The sequence below is a fragment of the Molossus molossus genome, unplaced genomic scaffold (assembly GCF_014108415.1).
Source record: "Molossus molossus isolate mMolMol1 unplaced genomic scaffold, mMolMol1.p scaffold_m16_p_1, whole genome shotgun sequence".
In the NCBI taxonomy this organism is placed as follows: Eukaryota; Metazoa; Chordata; class Mammalia; order Chiroptera; family Molossidae; genus Molossus; species Molossus molossus.
The window spans coordinates 53135365-53159282 of NW_023425344.1; the positions used below are offsets into that span (position 1 = coordinate 53135365).

Sequence of the window (23918 nt, forward strand, 5' to 3'; positions counted from 1 at the left end):
TCAGATTATGAAAGACTGTAAATGCATTTGGAGAAGGCATAGTTAGCTACATTTTAAAAAATAAATTTAAAGATATATTTATAAATATAGAAAAACTGTACATTCGGTAGCACGTAAAGCAAAATGCTATCTTTATTGACTTATTATTTATAGAGGATTGATTACACTAGCGTCTATAGTTTAGTTATATACATATTAAACCCCTTGAAAGAATAAAGGTGATGTTTCACTGCAGAGATTGCTTTTGTTTAAGAAAATTAGTCTTGCCTTGGCCAGTTTGGCTTAGCAGTTACAGGGTTGATCCATGGACCAATGAGTCATGGGTTCGATCCTGGTCTAGGGCACGTACCTTGATAGACATTGTGGTTCATCCTCAGCCCTGGTTTGGGGTTCTATGGGAGGCAACCAGTCGATGTGCCCCTCTCACATCAATGTTTCTGTCTCCTTCTCTCTCTCCCCCTCCCTCCCACTTTATCTGAAGATAATTAGAAAAATATCCTCAAGTGAGGATTAAAAAATAAATTATTTTTTAACAGTAATATTATTTAGATTAACAAAGTAATTAAATTTTTTTTTCTCTTTTTACTTTCTTCCCTAAATAAATGTAAGCCAAGGTCTGGATTTATTTATGCCATTAATGGTACACTTCTATATTGAAAACAAAAAGTCATATGGAAATTTAGAAATGCATGTATATTCATCTGGACCAACAGTGAATACTAGCATTACATTTTAAACTAACTCCTTTTCAAACGATAAATTACCATTGCTATTACGAAAGAGCAGTACATTTTGTAAAGTAATAACCTATTATTTATTTCAAAGCATAAAGATATGGTATACTCTGATTAACCATATATACAAACTTCTTCAATTTACCAAATATCCATCACCAATTACATCTTATGTTCAGAGAAATAAGATAGCCAAAGGAGAATGGAAATATAAAGGTTTCATTATAATCAATGCTTTTCAAAAATATACAACATAGAAAGGCTAGAAAGGCAACTCTAACTATATCAAACAAGATTTTAAAATAGCACTAAATAGATACTAAGTGATTACACAGAAAAAACAATCTGAATAAGAGTGGTAAAAAGAATAATGCTTAAGAAAGATGGGACCTTTTAATACTGTGCCAATAAGCTTAGAATGTATATGGTAGGTTACTGAAGGAGTTAAGTATAGGCATACTTGTTTTACTGACCTTCATTTAATTGCACTTTGCAGATACTGCATTTTGTACAAGTCAAATATTTGTGGCAACCCTGTGTCAAGCAAGTCCATCAGTGCAATTTTTCCAACAGCATTTGATCACTCCATGTGTCTCTATATCAAATTTTGATCATTCTTGCAACATTTCAAACATTTTCATTATTATTATATTTGTTATGGTGATCTTTGATGTTATGATTGTAATTGTTTTGGGGCACCATGAACTGCATCTATATAAATGGGAGAACTTATTCAATAAATGTCATGTGTGTCCTCACCAAACTGGCTCAATTGGTTGGGTGTCATACCGTGCACTGAAAGGTTGCGTGTTCAATTTCCGGTCAGGGCACATGTCCAGGCTGTGGGCTCAATCCCCAGTAGGGGATAGGCAGGAGAAAGACAATCAGTATTTCACTTTAACATCAATGTTTCCCTCTCTCTCCCCTACCTTTCTCTCTCTAAAATTCAATAAAATTGTATTTTTTAAAAAATGTCATGTGTATTATGACTGCTCTACCAACCAGCTGTCCCCTTTCTCTCCCTCTCACTGGGCCTCCCTATTCAATGAGACATAACAATATTGAAACTTGGCCAATTAATAACCCTACAATGGCCTCTAAGTGTTCAACTGAAAGAGTCCTATATCTCTTACTTTAAATCAAAAGCTAGAAATGATTAAACTTAGTGAGGAAGGCATGTCAAAAAAGCTGAGATAGGCTGAAAGCTAGGCCTCTTGTGCCAAACAGCCAAGTTGTGACTGCAAAGGAAAAGTTCTTGAAGGAAATCAAAAGTACCACTTCAGTGAATACACAAATAATAAGAATGTGAAACAGCCTAACTGTTGACGTGGAGAAAGTTATAGTGATAGAAGATTAAACCAGCCATAATATTCCCTTAAGCCAAGCCTAATTCACAGCAAGGCCCTAACTCTCTTCAATTCTATGAAGGCTGCAAGAGGTGAGGAAGCTACAGAAGACAAGTTTGAAGCTAGCACAGGATGGTTCGTAAGATTTCAGGAAAGAAGCCACCTCCATAACATAAAAGTGCAAGGTGAAACAGCAAGTGCTGACGTAGAAGGTGCAGCAAGTTATCCAGAAGATCTAGCTAAGATAACTAATGGAGGTTGCTACTCTAAACAACTTATTTTTCAATGTAGATAAAACAAAAAAAAAAACAGCCTTATATTGGAAGCAGACTCTATCAAAAACTTTCATAGCTAGAAAGGAAAAGTCAATGCCTGACTTCAAAACTTCAAAGGACAGGCTGACTCCCTTGTTAGGAGCTGATGCAGTTAGTTACTTTAAGCTGAAGCCAATGCTACTAGCATTCTTTTTTTTTTTTATCCTCACCCGAGGACATTTTTTCATTTTTTTGTTCAGACAGAGCAGGAAGGAGATAGAGGAAGAGAGAGAGAGGGACAGAGAGAGAGAGAGAGAGAGAAACATTGACATGAAAGGGACACATCGAGTGGCTGCCACCCACTGAGCAAACTGGCCAGGGCAGTCCTACCATTCTTAAGAATTAGGTAAAGCTCTGGCCGGTATGACTCAGCAGTTAGAGCGTTGGCCCATGGACCAGAGAGACCCGGGTTCGGTTCCCACTAAGGGCACGTGCCTTGGTTGCATTTTGTCCCCAGCCCTGATTGGGGTCATGTGGGTGGCAGCCAGTTGATTTCTCTCTCTCACATTGAAGTTTCTCTTTTTTCTCTTCCTCACTCTCTTCCTCCTGCTCTATCTGAAGATAAATGCAAAAATGTCCTGGGGTGAGGAGGATTTAAAAAAAAAAAAAAAGATGAAACCTACTCTGCCCATGCTCTATTAACAGAACAACAAAGACTGGATAACAGCACATCTGTTTACAACATGGTTTACTCAAACTTTTAAACTGGTGAGACCTACTGCTCAGAAAAAAAAAAGATTCCTTTCAAAATATTACTTACTGACAATGCACCTGGTCACCAAAGAGTTCTGATAAGACTGATTTTGTTTTCAAGTCTGCTAACAAAACATCCATTCTGAAACCCATGCATCAAGGAGTAATTCTGACTTTCAAGTCTTATTAAGAATATACATTTTGTAAGGCTATAGCCACCTTCAATAATGATTCCTCTGATGATTCTGGGCAAAGTAAACATAAAAGCTTCTGTAAATGATTCACCATTCTAGATGACATTAAGAACATTCATGATACATGGGAAGAGGTCAAAATATCAACATTAACAGGAGTTTGGAAGAAGCTGATTCCAATCCTCATGGATGACCGTAGACATGGAATCAGTGAGAGAATTAGAATTAGAAATGAAGACTGAAGATGAGCCTAAAGATGTTGCAATCTCATGATAAAACTTTAACAGATGAAGAGTTGCTTCTTATAGATGAGCAAAAAAATTGGTTTCTTGAGATGCATTGTACTGGTGAAGATGCTGTGAAGACTACTGAAATGACAAAAGGATTTAAAATATTACATAAACTGTTGACAGGGCAGCAGGAGGGTTTGAGAGTATCAACTTCAATTTTGAAAAGTTCTACTGTGGGTTAAATGCTATCAAACAGCATTGCATGCTACAGAGAAATCATTCGCAAAAGGAAGAGTCAATCAATGAGTCACACTAAATTGCTGTCTTATTTTTAGAAATTGCCATAACCACCCCAACCTTCAGCAACCACCATTCTGATCAGTCAGCAACAAGACCTTTCACCAGCAAAAAGATTGACTAGCTGATGGTTTAAATAATGGTTAATATTTTTTAGCAATAAAGTATTTTTAAGTTTGTTTTTTTTTTAGACAAAATGCTAGTGTAAATATATGTACTGAGAAACCAAAAAATTCATGTGACTTGCGATATTCACTGTATTGCAGCGGTCTGGAACCAAACTCGCAATATCTCCCAGGAATGCTGTAGTAAGATACATAATCAGTGTTTGTGAAAGATGGTTTTGGATAAATATGATGACAAATAAAATCTATTAGGAACTTACTTCAATATGTCAAATGACTATTATGCGAGGTGGGGATGGGACAAAGGGTCAGCCTCTGAATAAATATACTTTAGAAAATGACAATCCAGTAACTCCAGAATTTGGACTTCTTGACCTTCAACACTCCCCATCCTCCCATCCCACCCCTATCTATCAATGCATTATTGCTTCTGCTGTCCTAGGAACTGCCCTGTACCTTTACCAATGAATTTCAAGCGCATAATGTGAATTTCAGGATGCTAACCTATATTTCAAGAAAGGTTGTCTAGATCTTACCTATATTACACATTTTTAAAATAACAAATATTCCAATCCAAAATTCACCATGCTTAAAATGTGAAGATCTCTTACTCCAGGTCAGTGCAGGAAAATCTCTCCGAAAGAATGTTTAATGTTGTTTTTTTTTCTTTTGTTTTTTTTTTCAATCCTCACCCGAGGACATTTTTCGATATTTTGTTCAGATAGAGGGAGAGGGAGAGAGAGAGAGAGAAACATCGACGTGAAAGCGACACATCAGGTGGCTGCCACCCACACGACCCAACCAGGGCTGGGGACAAACTGCAACCAAGGTATGTGCCCCTGGCGGGAACCGAACCCGGGTCTCTCAGGACCGCAGGCCGATGCTCTAACCGCTGAGCCAAACTGGCCAGGGATGTTTAATGTTTTTTATCATGATTTTTCCTTTGAGTAAATGTTAATGTTTTGATTTTTAAAACCAATTTTGTCATTTCCATAACATAAAGTGATTTTATAGTGATCATACTTGATACCACTTACCTACAAAAAATAAAAGTTCATTAGAACAACTTGACTTAAGGTCATCATCATGGACCTAAAGATTTACATAACTGAAGTATCATCACTTATTCACTGATATTCAGAGAACAGCCTATGTAAACATTATTCAAAGCAACAATGGTTTCTGAATCCTAATATTACATACTATGAAAATATGTTGCATATAAAATATATTAAAAAGATGTATATACAAAATTTGATATTAAAAAGTTGAGGAACTTTAGTCAATGTATTATTATTGACTGAATAGATTCTTAGTTTACATTAAGTCTCTCAAACAAGCCCCCAAAAATAAGGTATTTGCTCTTCCTCAAACACAGATTTATTATATGTAAAATAAGACATTCATAATGATAGTGGTAATAATTTATTCTCTTTTTCACATGGCCCTGAAACCTAATAACTTCTTTGGTCTTTTTGTTGTTGTTAATCATCACCCAAGGATTATTTTCCATTGATTTTTTTTTTAGAGTGGAAGAGAGGGAAGAGGGAAACAGGGGGAAAAGGAGAGAAAGAGAGAGAGAGAGGGAGGGAGAAAGAAAGAGACACATCAACTGGTTGCCTCCCGTATGACCCCGAAGTGGGCTGGGCATCAAACCTGCAATCCAGGTACATGTGCCCTTGACTGGGAATCAAACCCTCAATCCATGGTATGTGGGCCAAAGCTCTAACCCCTGAGCCAAACCAGCCAGGGATGATTTGCTCTTAAATAAACTTCAGCTAAAATACTACGATTCTTAATAAAGAGTAAGTTATTCCAAAATTAATATATTTTTCTATATAATCATATTAAGATAAAATCTTCAGTAGAGTCACTGGACACTGATCTATGTATACACTGAACTGCGATAAAATAAAAACACACTCAAACTCCATCTAATGAAAAATGTGAATTCGAAATTTAGACAACAAAAAAAAAATACTCGCAGAAAGGGCAGCCTTGGAATAATAAGACTAAGCAGATACAAAAGAAGCTAGAATAATACTATCTTTAATATCTCAGGTAGTTATTATTATTATTATTATTTTTAATTCTTACCCGAGGATATTTTTCCATTTTTTGTTCAGATAGAGCGGGAGGGAGAGAGAGGTAGAGAGAGAGAGAGAAACATCTATGTGAAGGGACACATCGAGTGGCTGCCACCCGCATGACCAACCAGGGCCGGGGACAAACTGCATCCAAGGTACGTGCCCTTAGCGGGAACCGAACCCGGGTCTCTCTGTACCGCAGGCCGACGCTCCAACTGCTGAGCCAAACCGGCCAGGGCAGTAGTTATTATTTTTAAAAAATAGAAAATAGGACCAAAGGAAATAATGCCAAAAGTCTATTTTCAGAGGAAGGGAGCAACTAGTTACAAATACTGTTTAATTCAATTTAATGCCTGCAGAAAAACTGGAGCAAAACACACGTTTTCCTAATTAGAAATGAAACAAATTAAAGAAAATTCAAGAAATTCCGCTAAAGGCAAGGGGTGAGAATAGAGGATAGTAAGAAAATACCTGCACAGCAAAAGAAACAAGCATCAAAATAGAAAGACAACCCACTGTATGGGAGAGCATTTCCAAAATATATAGAGTGCTCATACAACTCAACAAAAGGAAGACAAAGAACCCAATTAAAAAATGAGCAGAGGAGATAAAGAGACACCTCTCCAAACATGTAATACAAATGGCCAAGAGACATATGAAGAAATGCTCAACATCAATAATCATCAGAGAAATGCAAATTAAAACAACAAGGAGGTATTACCTCACACCTGTCAGAATGACCACCATCAACAAATCATCAAACAACAAGTGTTGGCGAGGGTGTGGAGAAAAGGGCTCTAGTACACTGCTGGTGGGAATGCAGACTGTTGCAGCCACTATGGAAATCACTATGGTGTTGCCTCAAAAAATTAAAAACTGAACTGCCATTTGATCCAGTGATCCCACTTCTAGGAATATGCCCTAAGAAGCCTGAAGCACCAAACAGAAAGAATATATGTACCCCTAGATCAAAGCAGCACTATTTACAGTAGCTAAGATCTGGAAACAGCCCAAGTGTCCATTAGTAGATGAATGGATAAAAAAGCTGTGGTACATATACACAATGGAGTACTACGCAGTTGTAAGAAAGAAAGATCTCTTATCCTTTGAGATGACATGGAGGGACCTGGAGAGTATTATCCTAAGTGAAACAAGTCAAGCAGAGAAAGACAAATATCATATGATCTCACTCATTTGTGGAATATAATGAACATAACAGTCTGAGGAACAGGGTAGACCCAGAGACGTGGGAGTAGGGTACAGATTGACAACCCTCAGAAGAGGGGATGAGTGGGGGAGGGAAGAGATAAACCACAGAACTTATATGTAAATACACATAACCGATGGACATGGACCGCAAAGCTGGGGACGGGGTGGGAGGGGTGTCAATGGGGAAAAAAAAGGAGAAATATCTGTTAACAAAAATAAATTAAAAAAAATAAAGAAAATAAAAGAAAATACAGCATGTTTTCCATAAACTTCAATGTTAGGAAAAAGACCAAGTAAATATAAAAGTGAGTAGAAAAATTTCTCTTATTTTAAAAAACGGGACATAGATTAGTGCTGAAAAGAAAAAAGGGAAACAACTATGTGCTATTATAAGAGAAGTATTTAGCCCTGGCCAGTTTGGCTCAGCGGTTAGAGCGTCGGCCTGCGGTCCAGAGAGACCCGGGTTCAGTTCCCGCTAAGGGCACGTACTTCGGTTGCAGTTTGTCCCCGGCCCTGGTTGGTCGTGCGGGTGGCAGCCACTCGATGTGTCCCTTCACGTCGATGTTTCTCTCTCTCTCCCTCCTACTCTATCTGTACAAAAAAAATGGAAAAATATCCTCGGGTGAGGATAAAAAAAAAAAAGAGAGAAGTATCTAAAATTTTTAGTCATACAAGTTGAAAATACAGGCACAAGAAAGCAATTCCAGTAAAGGGTACCATTACTGATATGAGTCTAGAATTAAGTGCAAAAAGTATTAAATAGTAAAAAGAATATTTTATAATGATTATAGACATTATACACCAAAAGTATGTAAGAACTCAACTTTTATGCACCTAATAATACAACACAGAAACATATAAAGTAAAAATGCTAAAAATATAAGCAACTAGAAAATTCATACAACTTAATGGGCATGCTCTACATACCTATCTCAGAAAATGAGAACATGTAGATTATGCAAGGATACGGAGGATTCAGAAACAAATTAATGAGCTATAGTTCTATTTCACAGTGACACGGAGCTTCGTATATTATGAATAGAGAATACAGTCGTTGAAAACAAACAAAAACCTGACCATATCTTAAGCAAAGTCTCAGCAAATTAAAAATAATAATATAGGTTATAGTCTTAGTCCATAAAGCTAAAAGAAACTAAAAAGTAGCAATAAAAAGATAATATTAACTTGAAAATTTAAAAATAAGAGCAAAAAGCCTACTAATTAACTCTCAGGGTAGAGAGAAAATGAGAATTTAAATTATGAACATGTCTCCTATGAGATTTGGCCATAGTTGTCCTTAAAGAAAAAAACTGAGCCTCAACTGTATTCATTACAACGTAAGAAACATTTGAAATACATAAAATAAAAAGTTTACAAAATAAAACACAAATCAAAATATATCAATATAATTTGCAATAAAAATAGAAATGAAGAAATTGAAGAGGCACAGAAGTAATTATTTAAAACAAAAACTGTTTCTTAGGTAACTCTAGCAAGAAAGAGAAGTTGTGCCCTGGCCGGTTTGGCTCAGCGGTTAGAGCGTCGGCCTGCGGTCCTGAGTGACCCGGGTTCGGTTCCCGCTGGGGGCGCGTACCTCGGTTGCAGTTTGTCCCCGGCCCTGGTCGGTTGTGCGGGTGGCAACCATTCGATGTGTTCCTTTCACATCGATGTTTCTCTCTCTCTCTCAGTTCCTCTCTCTCCCTCCCACTCTACCTGAACAAAAAATGAAAAAATGTCCTCGGGTGAGGATAAAAAAAAAAAAAAAGAGAAGTTGTGGCAAATCTGATATGAAAATGAGAGAAAGAAAACTATTAAAATTTGAAAACTGAATACTATAAATCAATAAATGTGAAAGTCTAACCAAACTGGATGATTTTCTAAGAAAAAGAATTATAAAAATGAACTAAAGAAAATGTAGAAATATAACAATATGTCTACAGAAGGTATCTTAAGGGTAGTCACAGATCTACTTCAAAAAAGGAACAGGGCATTATGTTATTTACAGAGCCCAGAGAACAGTTGAGAAAATTCCCTATCCCATAGCATAAATAATACTATTATCAAACCTCAAAAGGAATAGCACAAAACAAAAAAATAAACAAAAACTTAAAACAAACCATTAGAAAATTTAAAATTTAACTTGGCAATTGTATAAAAGACTATCATACAGCACATACAAGACAAGGGATACAGTAGGCCTCATTTATCGAGGTTAATCAGTTCCAGACTCTACCGCGATAAAAGAATTTCCACGAAGTAGGATTCTTTATTTATACAGTTGTCCCTCGCCACTTCGCGCTTCGATTACGCAGCTTCGCTCTATCCGTGATGTGGCAAGGGATGACTTTAAAGAGAATACTCAGAAATGCAATTAACTGTACATAAAGAAATACTGATCTTCCCCTGCCTGGAATGCTTTTCCCAATGTCTTCTTTCTTCGGGTCTTATTGTTTATATTTTACCTTATCAGATGACACTATAAAAGGAGGTCCTCTCTTCACCTCTCTACCACACCATCCTGTTTGTTTCCTCCACAGTACTATCATAGCCTAAAATTATCTTGTTCTTGGGTACTTGCTTATTTTCTCTCTTCTCCATATAAAAAAAAAAAAAAAGAGAGGAACCATTCGGACTTAGAGCTCTCACCAGTATGTGATCAAATTCCTAATACAATACAATATCCAAATAAATACCAGCTGAATAAATATCAAAAATGCAAACATTGTCTGGCCAGTGTGGCTCAGTGGTTGAGCGTCGACCCATGTACCAGGAGGTCACCGGTTCAATTCCTGGTCAGGACACATGCCCAGGTGTGGGCCAGATCCCCAGTGTGGGGCATGCTGGAGGCGGACAATCAATGTTCTCTCTCATTGATATTTCTATTTCTTTCTCCCTCTAAAAAAAAAAAAATCAATAAAGGGAAAAAAATGAAAACATCATGACCAATAGCTTAATAAATACTAAAAATGAAAACATCATGACCAATATTAGGTAAATGTATTATGTCATTCTTTACATTAAATTATTAGAGGTGATAAACAATATGGATCGTCTCAGCAAACACACACAATATAATATCCATTACCATGAAAATACTTGTTAAGCCAAGAACAAAACTTCTGTTCCTGATAATGTATTCTACCAGAAATCTAAGGCATATATAAATATAAAAGTTTAAAAATTAGAAGCATTTCATTTAAATCAGGAAAGATGCCCAAATCAGATCTGGAAACCTAATCGATGCAACACGACCAGAAAGAACAAACAAACAAAAAAAAACACCAGAGCACTATAAATACTAGAAAAGAGAAACAAAAAAAAAATGCCATCATTTGCAAAAAACATAAATCATCCTTTTTGAAATTTCAAGAGAATAAACTGAAAACTAAGTAAATGGTAAGACCAACATACAAAAACCAATAGATTTCCTATAGGCTAGCAATAACCAATTGAAAAATAAAATGTAAAAGAGAAGATGTAATTCACAACAACAACAAAAAATACAAAATATCCAAGAATAAACCTAACAAGAAAAATGTAAGACCTACATGAAAATACAGAAAAACAAAACAAAAACTTTAAAACTTTACTAAAGGACATAAAAGAACACCTAAAGAAATGGAGAGGCATACCATGTTCCTGGATGGGAAGATTCAATAGTGTAAAGATGTCAATTCTCCCCAAATTAATCTGTAAATTCAATGCACTTCCAATCAAAATCCCAAAGGGATTTTTAATGGAACTTGACATGTTGATTCTAAAGTTCATCTGGAAGAGAAAATACACAGAAATTGCCAAAAAATTTTTGAAAAAACAATTGGAGGGGTGCCCTAGCAGATGTCAAATCTAAAATGACAATAATCAAAACAATGACGTATTAAATCTGGAATATATATATATTGTGAACTTTTTATAGTGAAGTCCCTAGTACAGAATATATTATTTTAAATTTCCAGATGAAATAAAACTAAAGAAGAAGAAAGTATAAGAGACCAAATTACTCTAAGAAGGTTTTTCTGCCAGACACAAAACCTAGAAGCTAGGTAGAAAAAGACTGATAGATTTTGACTACATAAAAATGAAAAATCCATAGATTACATAAAGTAAGACAACTGAGAGACTGACTAGAAAAAAATATTATAAAATATAATGTATATATTATAAACAAATCCTAAAATTTCTGTAAGAAAATGACAAACCACACAATGAGCAAAATGAGTAGGCAATTTATATGAGAAATCACAAATGACCAATCAACATGGTGAAATTCAACGGGAATCAAGCAAATACAAATTAAAATGAAGTATTATATGCCCTGGCCAGTGTTGTTCAGTGGTTAGAGTGTTGACCCACGAATCAAAAGGTCATGGGTTCACTTCCTGGTCAAGGGTCCATATCTGGGTTGCAGGTTCATCCCTGGCCATAGTCGGGGCACATGCTGGAGACAACCAATCAATCTCTCTCTCTGTATCTGTCTCTAACTCCACCTTTCCCTTCCACTCGCTCTAAAAATTAATGAAAAAAATATCCTTGCCCTGGCCAGTTTGGCTCAGCGGTTAGAGTGTCGGCCTGCGGTCTGGAGAGACCCGGGTTCGGTTCCCGCTAGGGGCACGTACTTCGGTTGCAGTTTGTCCCCGGCCCTGGTTGGTCGTGCGGGTGGCAGCCACTCGATGTGTCCCTTCACGTCGATGTTTCTCACTCTCTCTCCCTCCCACTCTATCTGTACAAAAAATGGAAAAATATCCTCGGGTGAGGATAAAAAAAAAAAAAAAAAAAAAAAAAAAAAAATCCTTGGGTGAGGATTAACAAAAAAAATTGAGGTATTATATTTTATCCATTAACAGATAATGTGTAATGTTTTAGAGCAGTGGTTCTCAACCTTCCTAATGCCATGACCCTTTAATATAGTTCGTCATGTTGTGGTGACCCCCAACCATAAAATTATTTTTGTTGCTACTTCATAACTGCAATTTTACTACTGTTATGTCTTAGGCGACCCCTGTGAAAGTGTCGTTCGACTCCCAAAGGGGTCACGACCCACAGATTGAGAACCACTGTTTTAGAGGATAATTTGGCAGAATCAAAAATCAACATTTAAAAATGCAATTTGACTTCTAATTTAGTCTACACAAACATACATATAAGTAAACAGAAAAAAATGCACAAGGGTATTCATTATAATATTGATTATAATGGAAAAATTACAAATAATCCATATGATTACCAACAGAATAATTAAATAATACTATGAAATAACAGCTATCTGAAGAATAAAGTAGATCTTCATATAAAAGTCTATACCACAACTATCTAATGAACCTGTCCTGCTCATTCTGTCCCATCACTTTTCATCCCTTTAGCCTTCACTATTTACCTTTATGAAATTTATCAATAGTGCCATTCCCTGCCCCCGCATTTGTTTATTGGCTTGAATGTAAATTTACTTGAATGTAAATTCATTGGGCAAGGACCTTATTTGTTCCTTGCTCTACCTTTTGCATGTAGAATGGAGCCTTAAATACAAAGTACTTAAAAATATTTTCTGGATTAATGCAAATAATGATGCAGAAATATATCCACATCACATTAAGTGAAAAATGCAAGCTGCAAAAAAAGCACACATGGTGTGATGTATCTACGTTGATTTAAAAAAAACCATATATGTATATGCAAATTATACAAACAAAAGTTTTCAAAATGTACAAATTCAAGTTATTAGCAGTGGTAATCGAAGAGTAAAATCAATGAGAAATTTTTACTTCTTGTCTGCTAAAAAAAAAAAAAAAAAGACCACATACTTCCCTAGTGTGTGATTTTAGGGGGAAAAAAATTTTTTTTTTATTATTAGACCATCAAAGAAAAACATAAAGAATAACCTAACCATCTCTATATTTCTTTTTTTTTTTTTTCATTTATCTTCAGATAGAGAAGGAGAAAGAGGAGGAAGAAGAGAGAGAGAGAGAGACATTGATGAGAGAGACATTGATGAGAGAGAGACACATCGAGTGGCTGCCACCCACATGACCCCTACCAGGGGCGGGGACAAACTGCAACTGAGGTACAGGCCCTTAGCGGGAACCGAACCCAGGACTCTCTGGTCCGCAGGCCGACATTCTAACCACTAAGCAAAACTGGCCAGGGCACCATTTCTATATTTCTAACGAAATTTCCAAGAGCTATCATAACAATTTGTATTATTTTGAGATATACAGAATTAACTTGCTGATATATGTAATTCAATATTAATAAGTATGCATATGCAACCTAATTATTTTTAAATAAAATATTGATATCAAAATCAAGTCTTTAAGATTCAAAGTAACTACTTACTTTCTCAAGAGAAGCAAAATAAGAAAACTATATTCTTTTTCCTTCTGTATTTTGAAAGTCAGGTTTATTGGAGCAGAATTTACAATAAAATTTACCCTTTTTAGTTGTACAAACCTATGAATTTTGACACATAAATAGTTATGTAATCACTACCACAATCAAGATAAACAGTATTTATAACATCCAAAAACTTTCCATGTTCCTTTGTAGGCAATCCAATCCCCTATTACTACTCTCTGCCCCTGGAAACCATGAAGTTTTCTGTTACTTTCATTTTTCTTTTCCAGAATGAAATAAAATCATTCAAAAAATTTTTTTAACCTGACTGGAGGACATTTTTTGATATTTTGTTCAGGTAAGAGTGGGGAGGGGGGGAGAAACATCGATGTGAAAGGGACACATCGAGTGGTTTGCCACTCGCATGACCCAACCAGGGCCGGGGACAAACTGCAACCGAGGTATGTGCCCTTAGTGGAAACCGAACCCGGGTCTCTCTGGACCACAGGCCAATGCTCTAACCACTGAACAAAACTGGCCAGGGCAATCATCAAGATTTTTTTTTTAAATCCTCACCCGAGGACATTTGTCATTTTTTGTTCAGGTAGAGTGGGAGGAAGAGAGAGAGAGAGAAACATCGATGTGAAAGGGACACATCGAGTGGTTGCCACCCGCACGACCAACCAGGGCCCAAACCGCAACCAAGGCCCACGCCCTTAGCGGGAACCAAACCTGGGTCTCTCTGGACCACAGGCCGATGCTCTAACCGCTGAGCCAAACCGGCCAGGGTAATCATCCAGATTTTTTATGAACATTTATTTTATGTCCTCGAAAAAACAACAACTGTGTAATGGACAAAGAAAATAAGGTCAATATAGTATATGAAGAAGCAAAATATACAGCATAAGGAAATATCTCCATTATGTCACCAAGCATGAGATAATCCTTAATTGGCAGTTCAATGGAAATAAATCATTTAAGCAAGGAGGGCAGTCTTACTAAATTCAACACACCTATCAACAATTGCTTGAGCATTTCACAAAAATTAAAGACAGCTGCATTAAAAAAAAATACATAACAAAAAAACCACAGCATGCAAATTAAAATACTAGTCTTTCAAAGTGGTTTTGGACTGAATCTTCAATCAGATTTAACAAACTGAATTAAATTTTTTTTTTCTTTTCTTTATTGATTTTAGAAACAGGGGAAGAAAGAGGAGGAGAGAGACAGAAACATCAATGGGCAAGGACACTGACGGACAGCCTCCTGTATGCACTGCACTGGAGATCAAGTCCTCAACCTGGACATGTGCCCTGACCAGGAATCTAACTGGCAACCTCTTGGTGCATGGGTCAATGCTCAACCACTGAGCCACACCAGCTGGGCAAAAACTGCATTTTTAATGAACTATCATATTTTACTTTTCAAAGTTAAAGATTTGTCTTTCAATTGAAGAAACTTTTTTTAGCATAGTCTCCTTAGAAGTAGACTCTTTTTGAGAGGAAAGTATTTTTACTCTGAGCACTACAAAGTACAGTTACAAAAAGTGTTTTATTTTTATTTTTTACCCTCACCCAAGGACATTTTTCCATTTTTTTGTTCAGATAGAGTGGGAGGGAGAGAGAAGGAGAGAGAGAGAGAAATATTGATGTGAAAGGGACACATTGAGTGGCTGCCACCCACACAACCAACCAGGGCCGGGGACAAACTGCAACCAAGGTACGTGCCCTTAGCGGGATCCAAACCCGGGTCTCTCTGAACCACAGGCCGACGTTCTAACAGCTGAGCCAAACCAGCCAGGGCAAAAGCGTTTTATGTATGAACAATATATGAATCAATCTTTTTCTGCCATAGATGTAGAAACACTACTGGACCTTAAATGTCTATGAGAAAAAGAGATGAACTACAATTCTTCCAACTGTTTATGAATAAATACTAGTTATAACAGTATTCACAGTAATAGAAATTATTCTTTTATCATAATATAACAATAGATACTCAAGGATAGTGAAGTTAAAAGTAACCGCTTAAATAATTCTATCAAAAAATTGGTAAAAAAATAAAAATAAAAAAGGTTTGGATTTAAGTGATATATTTATATGCAATCTGTATATATGCAATCAATTGGTTTCGTGGTTTATTTTTTTTTTCATCCAGACTTTTGAGTGCATCTTTTTTCACAAATGCACAATGCCTTTCAGATTCATCCAAGCTGTAATGTGCATCAGTAGTTCATTCCTTTTTATTGCTGAATAATATTCTATAATGTGGATGTACCAAGCTTTATGTAGGCATGTTTTCCCTTGGGTAAATACATGAGAAGGGCTTGTCATATGACAAGTGAATATTTAAATTTGTAAGAAACTGCCACTTTTCTAAATGATAGTACCATTTTGCTATCCCACCAGCAATCTGAAGTTCTGGATGCTCTGAATTCTCATAAACATTTGGTATGGTCAACTTTTCCTTTCTTTTATCCCTCCCCTCTACTCTAGAGATACAATTATATTGTGATTTTACTCTGCAATTCCTTAATGGATAGTGAATGATATCAAGCATATTTCCCTCTGTTTATTGCCAGTGTATTGTCTTAAATTGTACATTTAAAACCTTTCTCCAATTTTTGTTCTCTTGTTTCCTTATTGAGTTGTGAAAACTCTTAAAATATTCTCAAGACCTTTAGCAGATGTGCTTTGAAATACTTTCTCCAAACTGATGCCTTTTGTCTTTTTACTTTTCAGTATTTTCTGAGGAACAAGTTTTTAAATTTGATTAAGTCCAAATTTTCATTTTTTTCTCTTACGTTTGTATTTTTTGTGCCCCACTAAGTTTTCTCTATTGGGAAAAGGTGCCTTGGCACCTTTGTCAAAAAACAACTGAACAGACATGGATGTTTGCGAGAATTTACTCTGTCCTATTAATCTACAAGTCTCTCTTTTCCTCAATACCACACTGTCTTGGTTAATATAGCTTTAGAGTAAGTCTTAAAATCCCTTAACTTTACTCCTATTTCTCAAAATTGTTTTGGCTAGTCTAGGGTCTTTTCCTTTCTATATAGCTATCAAATGCATTTTGCAACTTCTACCAAAAAAGAAAAAAGAAAAAAATTCACATAGAATTTTGACTGAGATTATGCTGAATTCATTTTGTGGGGGATAAGAGTGAGGGGAGTTATACATTAACAGTATTTTGAGTCTTCCAACCCATTAATAATATATTATGCATATTTTAATTTATTTAGATCTGTGATTTCTCTTATTAATGTTTTATAGCTTGGAGTATATAAATTACAAAATACTTAAATGTCTTTAAGTATTTCATGTTTTTTGGTATAATTGATACTTTAAAACATTTTCAATTTTCCAAATGTTCATTTCTAAAACATAGAAATAAGAGACATCTTGCTAAACTGAATAGTTCTAGTATCTTTTTCTGTAGGTTCCCTAAGATTTTGTACATATTCATGTCATCTGTGAATGAAGATGTTTTCTTTCTTTCCAATCTCTGTGCTCTTTTTTTTTTTATTTTTTTAACTTACCCAACTAGAATCTCTGGTACTATGATGACTAGGAATGATGAGAACAACTCTCAATCTTAGAGGGAAAGCATTAATCTTCTCCATTAAGCATGATATTAGATATGTATTTTTCATAAATGCCTTTTATCAGGTTAACAAAGTTCTTTCATATTCCTAGTCTGCTGAGAACTTTTTTATTAGTGCATGTTGAATTTTGTCAAATTCTTTTTTATCTATTGAGATTATAACACACTTTTTGAGTGTTATTATAGTGAAATAATATAGTCAACTTTGCATTCCTGATACACAAACCATTTGTGCATGTTGTATAATCTTGTTATACAGCTAGATTCTGTTTGCCATTATTTTGTTAGAAATTTTCAACCAAATTCGTGTGTGTGTGTGTGTGTGTATGATTTTATCTTTTTTTTTCATCCTCCCCCGCGGACATTTTTGCATTTGTGTTCAGATAAAGCAGGAGGGAGAGAGGGAGAAAGAGAGAGCAACATGCATGCGAGAGAGACACATGGAGTGGCCACCACCCACATAACCCTAACAGGGGCTGGGACACACTACAACCAAGGTACGTGCCCCCAGCAGGAACCAAATCCAGGATTCTCTGATCTGCGAGCCGATGCTCTAACCGCTGAACCAAACCAGTCAGGGCTATATATAATTTTATCTTACAAATATTGTCTTTGGTATCATGGCAACGCTAGTCTCATAATGTGAGATGAGAACTAATCCCTCATCTACTTTCTGGAAATGTTTGTGTAGAATTGGAATTATTCCTTCCTTTAATGTTTCATATAATTCACAGATGAAGCCATCCAAAGATACAGTTTTCTTGGCAGGAGAGTTTTTAATTAGAAATACAATTCCTTATTGACATAATATTATTCAAGTTATTTATTTATTCTTGAGTGAGAGTCAATAGTTTTTTTTTGTTGTTGTTTTTTTTTTTACAGAATTTTTCCCTTTCACCTAAGTTAAATTTGTTGAAAAAGTTATTCAAATAGTCCCTAACATTATAATGTACATGGGTAAAATCTGAAGTAATGCCCTTTAGTACTGCTGATATTAGTAACTTCTCTCGTCTCTTTCTCAGTTTAATTCAAACTTTATCAGTTTTTTTTTTTTTTAATTCTCACCCAAAGACATTTTTCCATATTTTGTTCAGATAGAGAGGGGGGGGGGAGAGAAAGAGAGAGAGAGAGAGAGAGAGACATCAACGTGAAAGGGACTCAGAGTGGTTGCCAACCGCACAACCTAACCAGGGCCAGGGACAAACTGCAACCAAGATACTTGCCCCTAGCGGGAACCATACCCAGGTCTCTCTGGACCCCAGGCTGACTCTCTAACCGCTGAGCCAAACTGAACAGGACAGAACTTTATCGATTTTTAATGATTCTTTCAAAGAACCAATTTTCAGTTTTATTTCTTTCGTTTTTGTTTTTAATTTCATCGATTTCTGCTTTTATCTTTATTATTGCCTTCATTCTGCCTGATTTGATCTAATTTGCTCTTCTTTTTCTAGTTTTTCAATGCAGAACTTTGTCATTTATTTGAAAGGTTTCTTCTTTTTAAATATAAGCATTTAGTATTACAAATTTCCCTCTAAGCACTGCTTTAGCTGGATACAACAAATTCTGGTCTGTAACATTATACTTAAAATATTTCCTAATTCCCCATGTGGCTTCCCCTCTGACCCAAGTATTATTTATTATTTTTAGGTTGTGTTGTATAACTTCCAAATATTTGGGGATTTTCCAGAGATCTTTTTTAAAATTTTAGTTTTAATTCCATGAAGATCTGGAATCATACAATTTTTAAATCCAAGTCAAAATATTTTTGAAGTTCATAAAAATTTTAAAGTTAATGAAAATATAATTGAAAAAAAGCAAAATACACCAAAACTGAATGCTTAAAAAGGTAAAGTTTGTTATGTGTATTTCAGCACAACAGAAAAAAAATAATTAGTGCTTCACAGATTTTACTGTTCAATAACCATAAAATCTGAGACTTAAAAAGTCAATTAAACAAAAAAATTGCTGGTATCCATATTTCTTTTAAATTCTCAAAGAGAAAAAATATGAATGCTGCATTCCAAAAATCCTAAACTGTTAAAGGAAAAAGGATCTTAAAGATTACATTGTCGCCCTGGCCGTTTTGGCACAGTGGTTAGAGTGTTGGCCCATGGACCAAAGAATAGCGGGTTCGATTCTGGTCAAGGGCGTGTACTTCGGTTGTGGTTCGGTTCCCAGCCCTGGTCAGGGTGGTGCAGGAGCCAACCAATCAGTGTGTCTCTCTCACATCAATGTTTCTTTCTCTCCCCCTCTTCCTCCCTCCCTCACACTCTGTCTGAAGGTAAGTGGGAAAATATCCTTGGGTGAGGATTTAAAAAAAAAAAAAAAAAAAAAAGATCACATTGTCAAAGCCTATTCTTGTGGTTATGCCATGAAGATTTATATATTTTTCTAACTCTGAAGTTTTACATTTCAATATCTAGCCTCACTAATTCTGTCACTTTATTATCTATTGAATCTGTATTTAACAGATTCTAGAACCCTAAACATTTTCTTTTTCATTCAGTCTATTGTTGACTTTTGGATCATTTCTTTCCTGTCCAATTTATAATTAAATGTGCCTCTCAACTATTTTCTAATCAGGACGTTCTGAACTTCTCTTTTTTGGCCAATTCATTTAAATATTGATATGCCCTCTTCATTCCATCTTCAGCCTTTTGGTTTCTTTGCTGAACTAATAATAATATCATCTATAAACACAAATTTTAACTAAAGCCTATTTCACTGATAACTTTGAAATATTTCTCTCTCCAAAACAAACTCTCTGCTGAGTTGTAGTTCTGTATTAATGTAAACTGCTAGAGATCTCTCCCTGGATGTGCTATAGACACCACAATTAAACTGATATCCTTTTGTACTCTCTCCTCCATCTCCAAGAAGAAAAGAAAAACTTCTCCCTGTATTTTTTTCCAGAGGAAAGTATAGAGCCTTGGGCCTTTACTATCTTCATCTCGCTGGCTCCACTGATCAGAAATAATATTATATAGGGAGCAGCAACAGCAAGGGATTTCTAATAGATTATCATTAACCAAATAAATTACTGAACCCTATCTGTGTGTGTGTGTGTGTGTGTGTGTGTGTACACATATATACATATAAAAAGCTAAATCTTGCCCTGGCTGGTTTGGCTTAGTAGTTGGAGCGTCGGCCTGCGGACCAGAGGTCCCAGGTTCGGTTCCCGCTAGGGGCACATACCCCCCCCCCCCAAAAAAGCTGAATCTTAAGCTCGAATAATTTGAAGTCAGATTTCTAAGTATTCCAGTTCCCTTTAAAATGTTAATTAGATTTTGCCTCTTTTCATTCAAAACTATACAATGGCTCCCATTACACTGAGATCAATGCCAAGGTTTTTTTTTAACAACATCTCAAGATGTAAAGTATTATGATTCAGTCACTTATGTAACCCAAGCACCAATAATATGATAGATACTTAATAAAATAGTTGCTGAACAAATAATCTCCAATATTTGGGTGAGATCCAACAGAAAAAATATGCCAAGTATATAAAAAAATGATGAGAAGTAATATTAGAACAATATATACTTGCTCACCTGAATTGATGTAAGTATATATGTACCATATGTAATATATTCAATAAATTCAATAGTTATTAAAACAAATTATTGCTGTCTTTTTTTTTCTTTTTAATCCTCACTTGAGGATATTTTTCCATTTATCTTCAGATAGAGTGGGAGGAGGGGGGGGAGAGAGAGAGAGAGAGAGAGAAAGAGAGAGAGAGAGAAAAAGAGAGAGAGAGAGAGAGAGAGAGAGAGAGAAACATCGAAGAGAGAAACACATAGATTGGTTGCTCCCACACAACCCGACCAGGGCTGCAGATGAAACTGCAACCAAGGTATGTACCCTTGATTGGAATCAAACCCGTGTCTCTTTGGTCAGCAGGCCGACGCTCTAACCACTGAGTGAAACCAGCCAGGGAGCTGTCTATTTTAACTAATACTATTCTCTAACTATTATTCTTGCTTTATCTGAGACTAAAGGTGGTATCTAAAAGAAGGTACATTTATTTTTATGTCATGCATTAAGAAAAAAGCTTCACTCGTGCTTGATTTTGACTTTCACTAAATTTCAAAATCCTAAAGTGGGAAAAAATGGTAATATTTTCTTAGGTGAGGCTTCAGAACATCTATATTATCAGCCTAGATAAAATTACAGAAAAATAACTTTTAATTTTAAAACTAATTGCATTTTGCCCTAGCCGGCTTGGCTCAGCGGTTAGAGCGTTGTTGCCCTGTGGTCCAAAGAGACCCAGGTTCGGTTCTCGCTAAGGGCACGTACCTCGGTTGCAGTTTGTCCCTGGCCCTGGTTGGTTGTGCGGGTGGCAGCCACTCGATGTGTCCCTTTCACGTCGATGTTTCTCTCTCTCTCTCTTCCTCTCTTTCCCTCCCACTCTATCTGAACAAAAAATGGAAAAAATGTCCTCAGGTGAGGATAAAAACAAATAAAAAATGAATAAAAAAACTAATTGCATTTTACATAGAAAATAGTCCTGAAATCTGAATTTTACATAGAGATGCAAAATGTACAACCAAATGTGTAAAGCAATGCTTACCCTCCTCCTCTACCCAAAAAAATACTTCAAAAGAGGGGTAGTAACCCTTTATACCTCCTTGTTTGGGGAAGACACATTAGTCTAAAACAGGGGTAGGGAACCATTTTTCTGCCAAGGGCCATTTGAATACTTATAACACCATTCGAGAGCCATACAAAAATATCAACTTAAAAATTAGCCTGCTGTATTTGGTCAAACATTTAATTAACTCGCCCCTAACATGATGGCTGGAATGGTTGCTTCTCTTTGGTAAGGCTATGATGCTAGCTAGTATTTATATGATGTTGCTACTTGCAACTGCTTTTCCAGGTTTGCATCAGTCTGGAGTGAAGTTGACTCTTTGTGATGGTAAGTTTTGAAAAGAACTGCTCAGAGCAGTAAGTTGTTCCGAACACAGATGCATATTTCAGTGCATGACTCCTCAAAGTTAGAAATCCATCGTTGCTTATAGAACATCTACAGAACTCAAGCAGTGGGAGGTTGTTATACCTAGATTTCAGCTCATCATTGCTTTGCAGCTGAATGATTTCGTGTTGTAGGTTATCAGGCACACCAGTTAGTTCCACATTGAAAGGTGTAGTAAAGATGTTCAATTCCATTTGTTGACTTTTCACATCCTTGAATCTTTCATTAAATGCTTCAATTAGATTCACACATTCATTAGCATATTCAAGTGTCATAGAAAGCTTTTGTCATTCAGGAGTGGGGAAATGCACCATGCTATTCTTTCAAGTTGCACTTTCCACAGCATTAATTTAGCTTCAAATTATTCCATGTTTGAAAGCAGGAAGCTGAGAAGCTGGTTGGGGCCCTGCAGCTGGACGCTAAGCTCTGAGAGGTAGCAAAATGTCCACCATGAATGCTAAATCACACAGCCACTTGCTATCAATGAGATCCCTGAGCTCCCTGACAGATTTTCCTTCATCTCTATGTACTGCTTAACTTCATCCTGCAGTTAGTAAAACCTCATGAGCATGTTCCTGCAACTCAGCCACCATACTTCACAGTGATAAACAAGATCACCATACTCATAGCCAATGTCATTAAGTCACTCCTTAAACTAGCAGCTGTTAAACCCTCTGCTTCTGACAAAGTTCATGCATGACACTACTGTTGACGTCACACTGTTGAGCTGCAACAACTATGAACAGAGACTTTCTTGGTGTATGATGCAGTGGCATATCATTAAATCACTTGGATCCAGACTGAGAAAATTCAGTTCTTTCTTGATAAATACAACTCATCCTTTTTTGTGAGCCAACCATGGCTGGAGCTCTATCTGTAAGAAGGCCATTTAACTTTTCAAATGTTAGCTTAACTTTTTTCATCAATAAAACAACTCTCAAACAAGTCCTCACCTCTTATAGTGCCACACATGGCTTCCAGTGAAAGCAGTTCCTCTCACATGTCAAACTCTGTAGTTATCCCACAAACAAAAACAGCCAGTCTGAGCAGTATTTGTTATGTCCATTGTCTCGTCACAAGCTAGAGAGAAAAATTGGAAATCCTGCAGAATCCTTTAGGGGTTTTTCAATGTCTTGTGTTAAATCAGTAATCCAATCTGAGACGGTTCTCCCAGTCAGACTAACACTCTGAAACAATTTTACTTTGTCTGGTGCTAACAACTCTGCAGCAGCCACCATGCACTCTTTCACAAACTCTCCCTCTATGTGAGGCCTCAGTTTCTTTGTGGATTAGCTCACACACTACCTAATTCATCTGAATAACGTTGTCTGTCACAACAAGGCCTAGTGAAACCAGCTTGTTGATTCCAAACTCTGCTGAAGAGCACTGATTTTATCCAGACACATTTGGACTTCTAATCATTATTTCACACCACTTAAATTTTAATAACTATCCAGTGTGTGTGTCACCAGCAATGTTATTATTTTGCTTTGGTTGCTGTTTTAATCTTGCATCTTGGAATTGGAACATATCCAACGTTCATCATCATCGACTCTTGAGGTCTTTTCTGTGTATTATAATTTCCTTAATCTTCATCTGAGATTCAGTTTTTGCGAGGATTGTTGATCATGGATGTATGGATAAAGGTTGGATTGGAGGTACTGTCTGTGTCAACAAAGAAGTTGTCAACATTGTGGTCAATCATCGCAGGCAAGGTCATCCATGTCATGAGCAACCATCTCCTAGCATCTCGTCTCATCATCACCAGATCGCCGTACTTTTGC

The 23918-nt window shown here is 36.2% G+C and overlaps 1 protein-coding gene across 18 annotated transcripts in view; it reads right to left on the reverse strand.

Annotated features, from left to right (window-relative positions):
• Positions 1–23918, reverse strand: part of ANKRD17 (ankyrin repeat domain 17) — a 193160-nt gene that overhangs the window by 106782 nt on the left and 62460 nt on the right. For 4 of the 18 annotated variants that reach the window (XM_036271075.1, XM_036271080.1, XM_036271085.1 and 1 more), the window contains 2 exons: positions 10862–10997; positions 9692–9821 (listed from right to left, as the gene is read on the reverse strand). The exons of 11 other annotated variants lie outside the window; for them this stretch is intronic. In XM_036271075.1, coding sequence (XP_036126968.1) covers positions 9692–9775 — 84 coding nt within the window. In that variant the 5' untranslated portion in view covers positions 9776–9821; positions 10862–10997. Of the gene's footprint in view, positions 1–9691; positions 9822–10861; positions 10998–23087; positions 23227–23918 lie in introns of those variants that run through there. 3 more of the 18 variants (XM_036271092.1, XM_036271078.1, XM_036271113.1) reach the window with 3 other exon arrangements.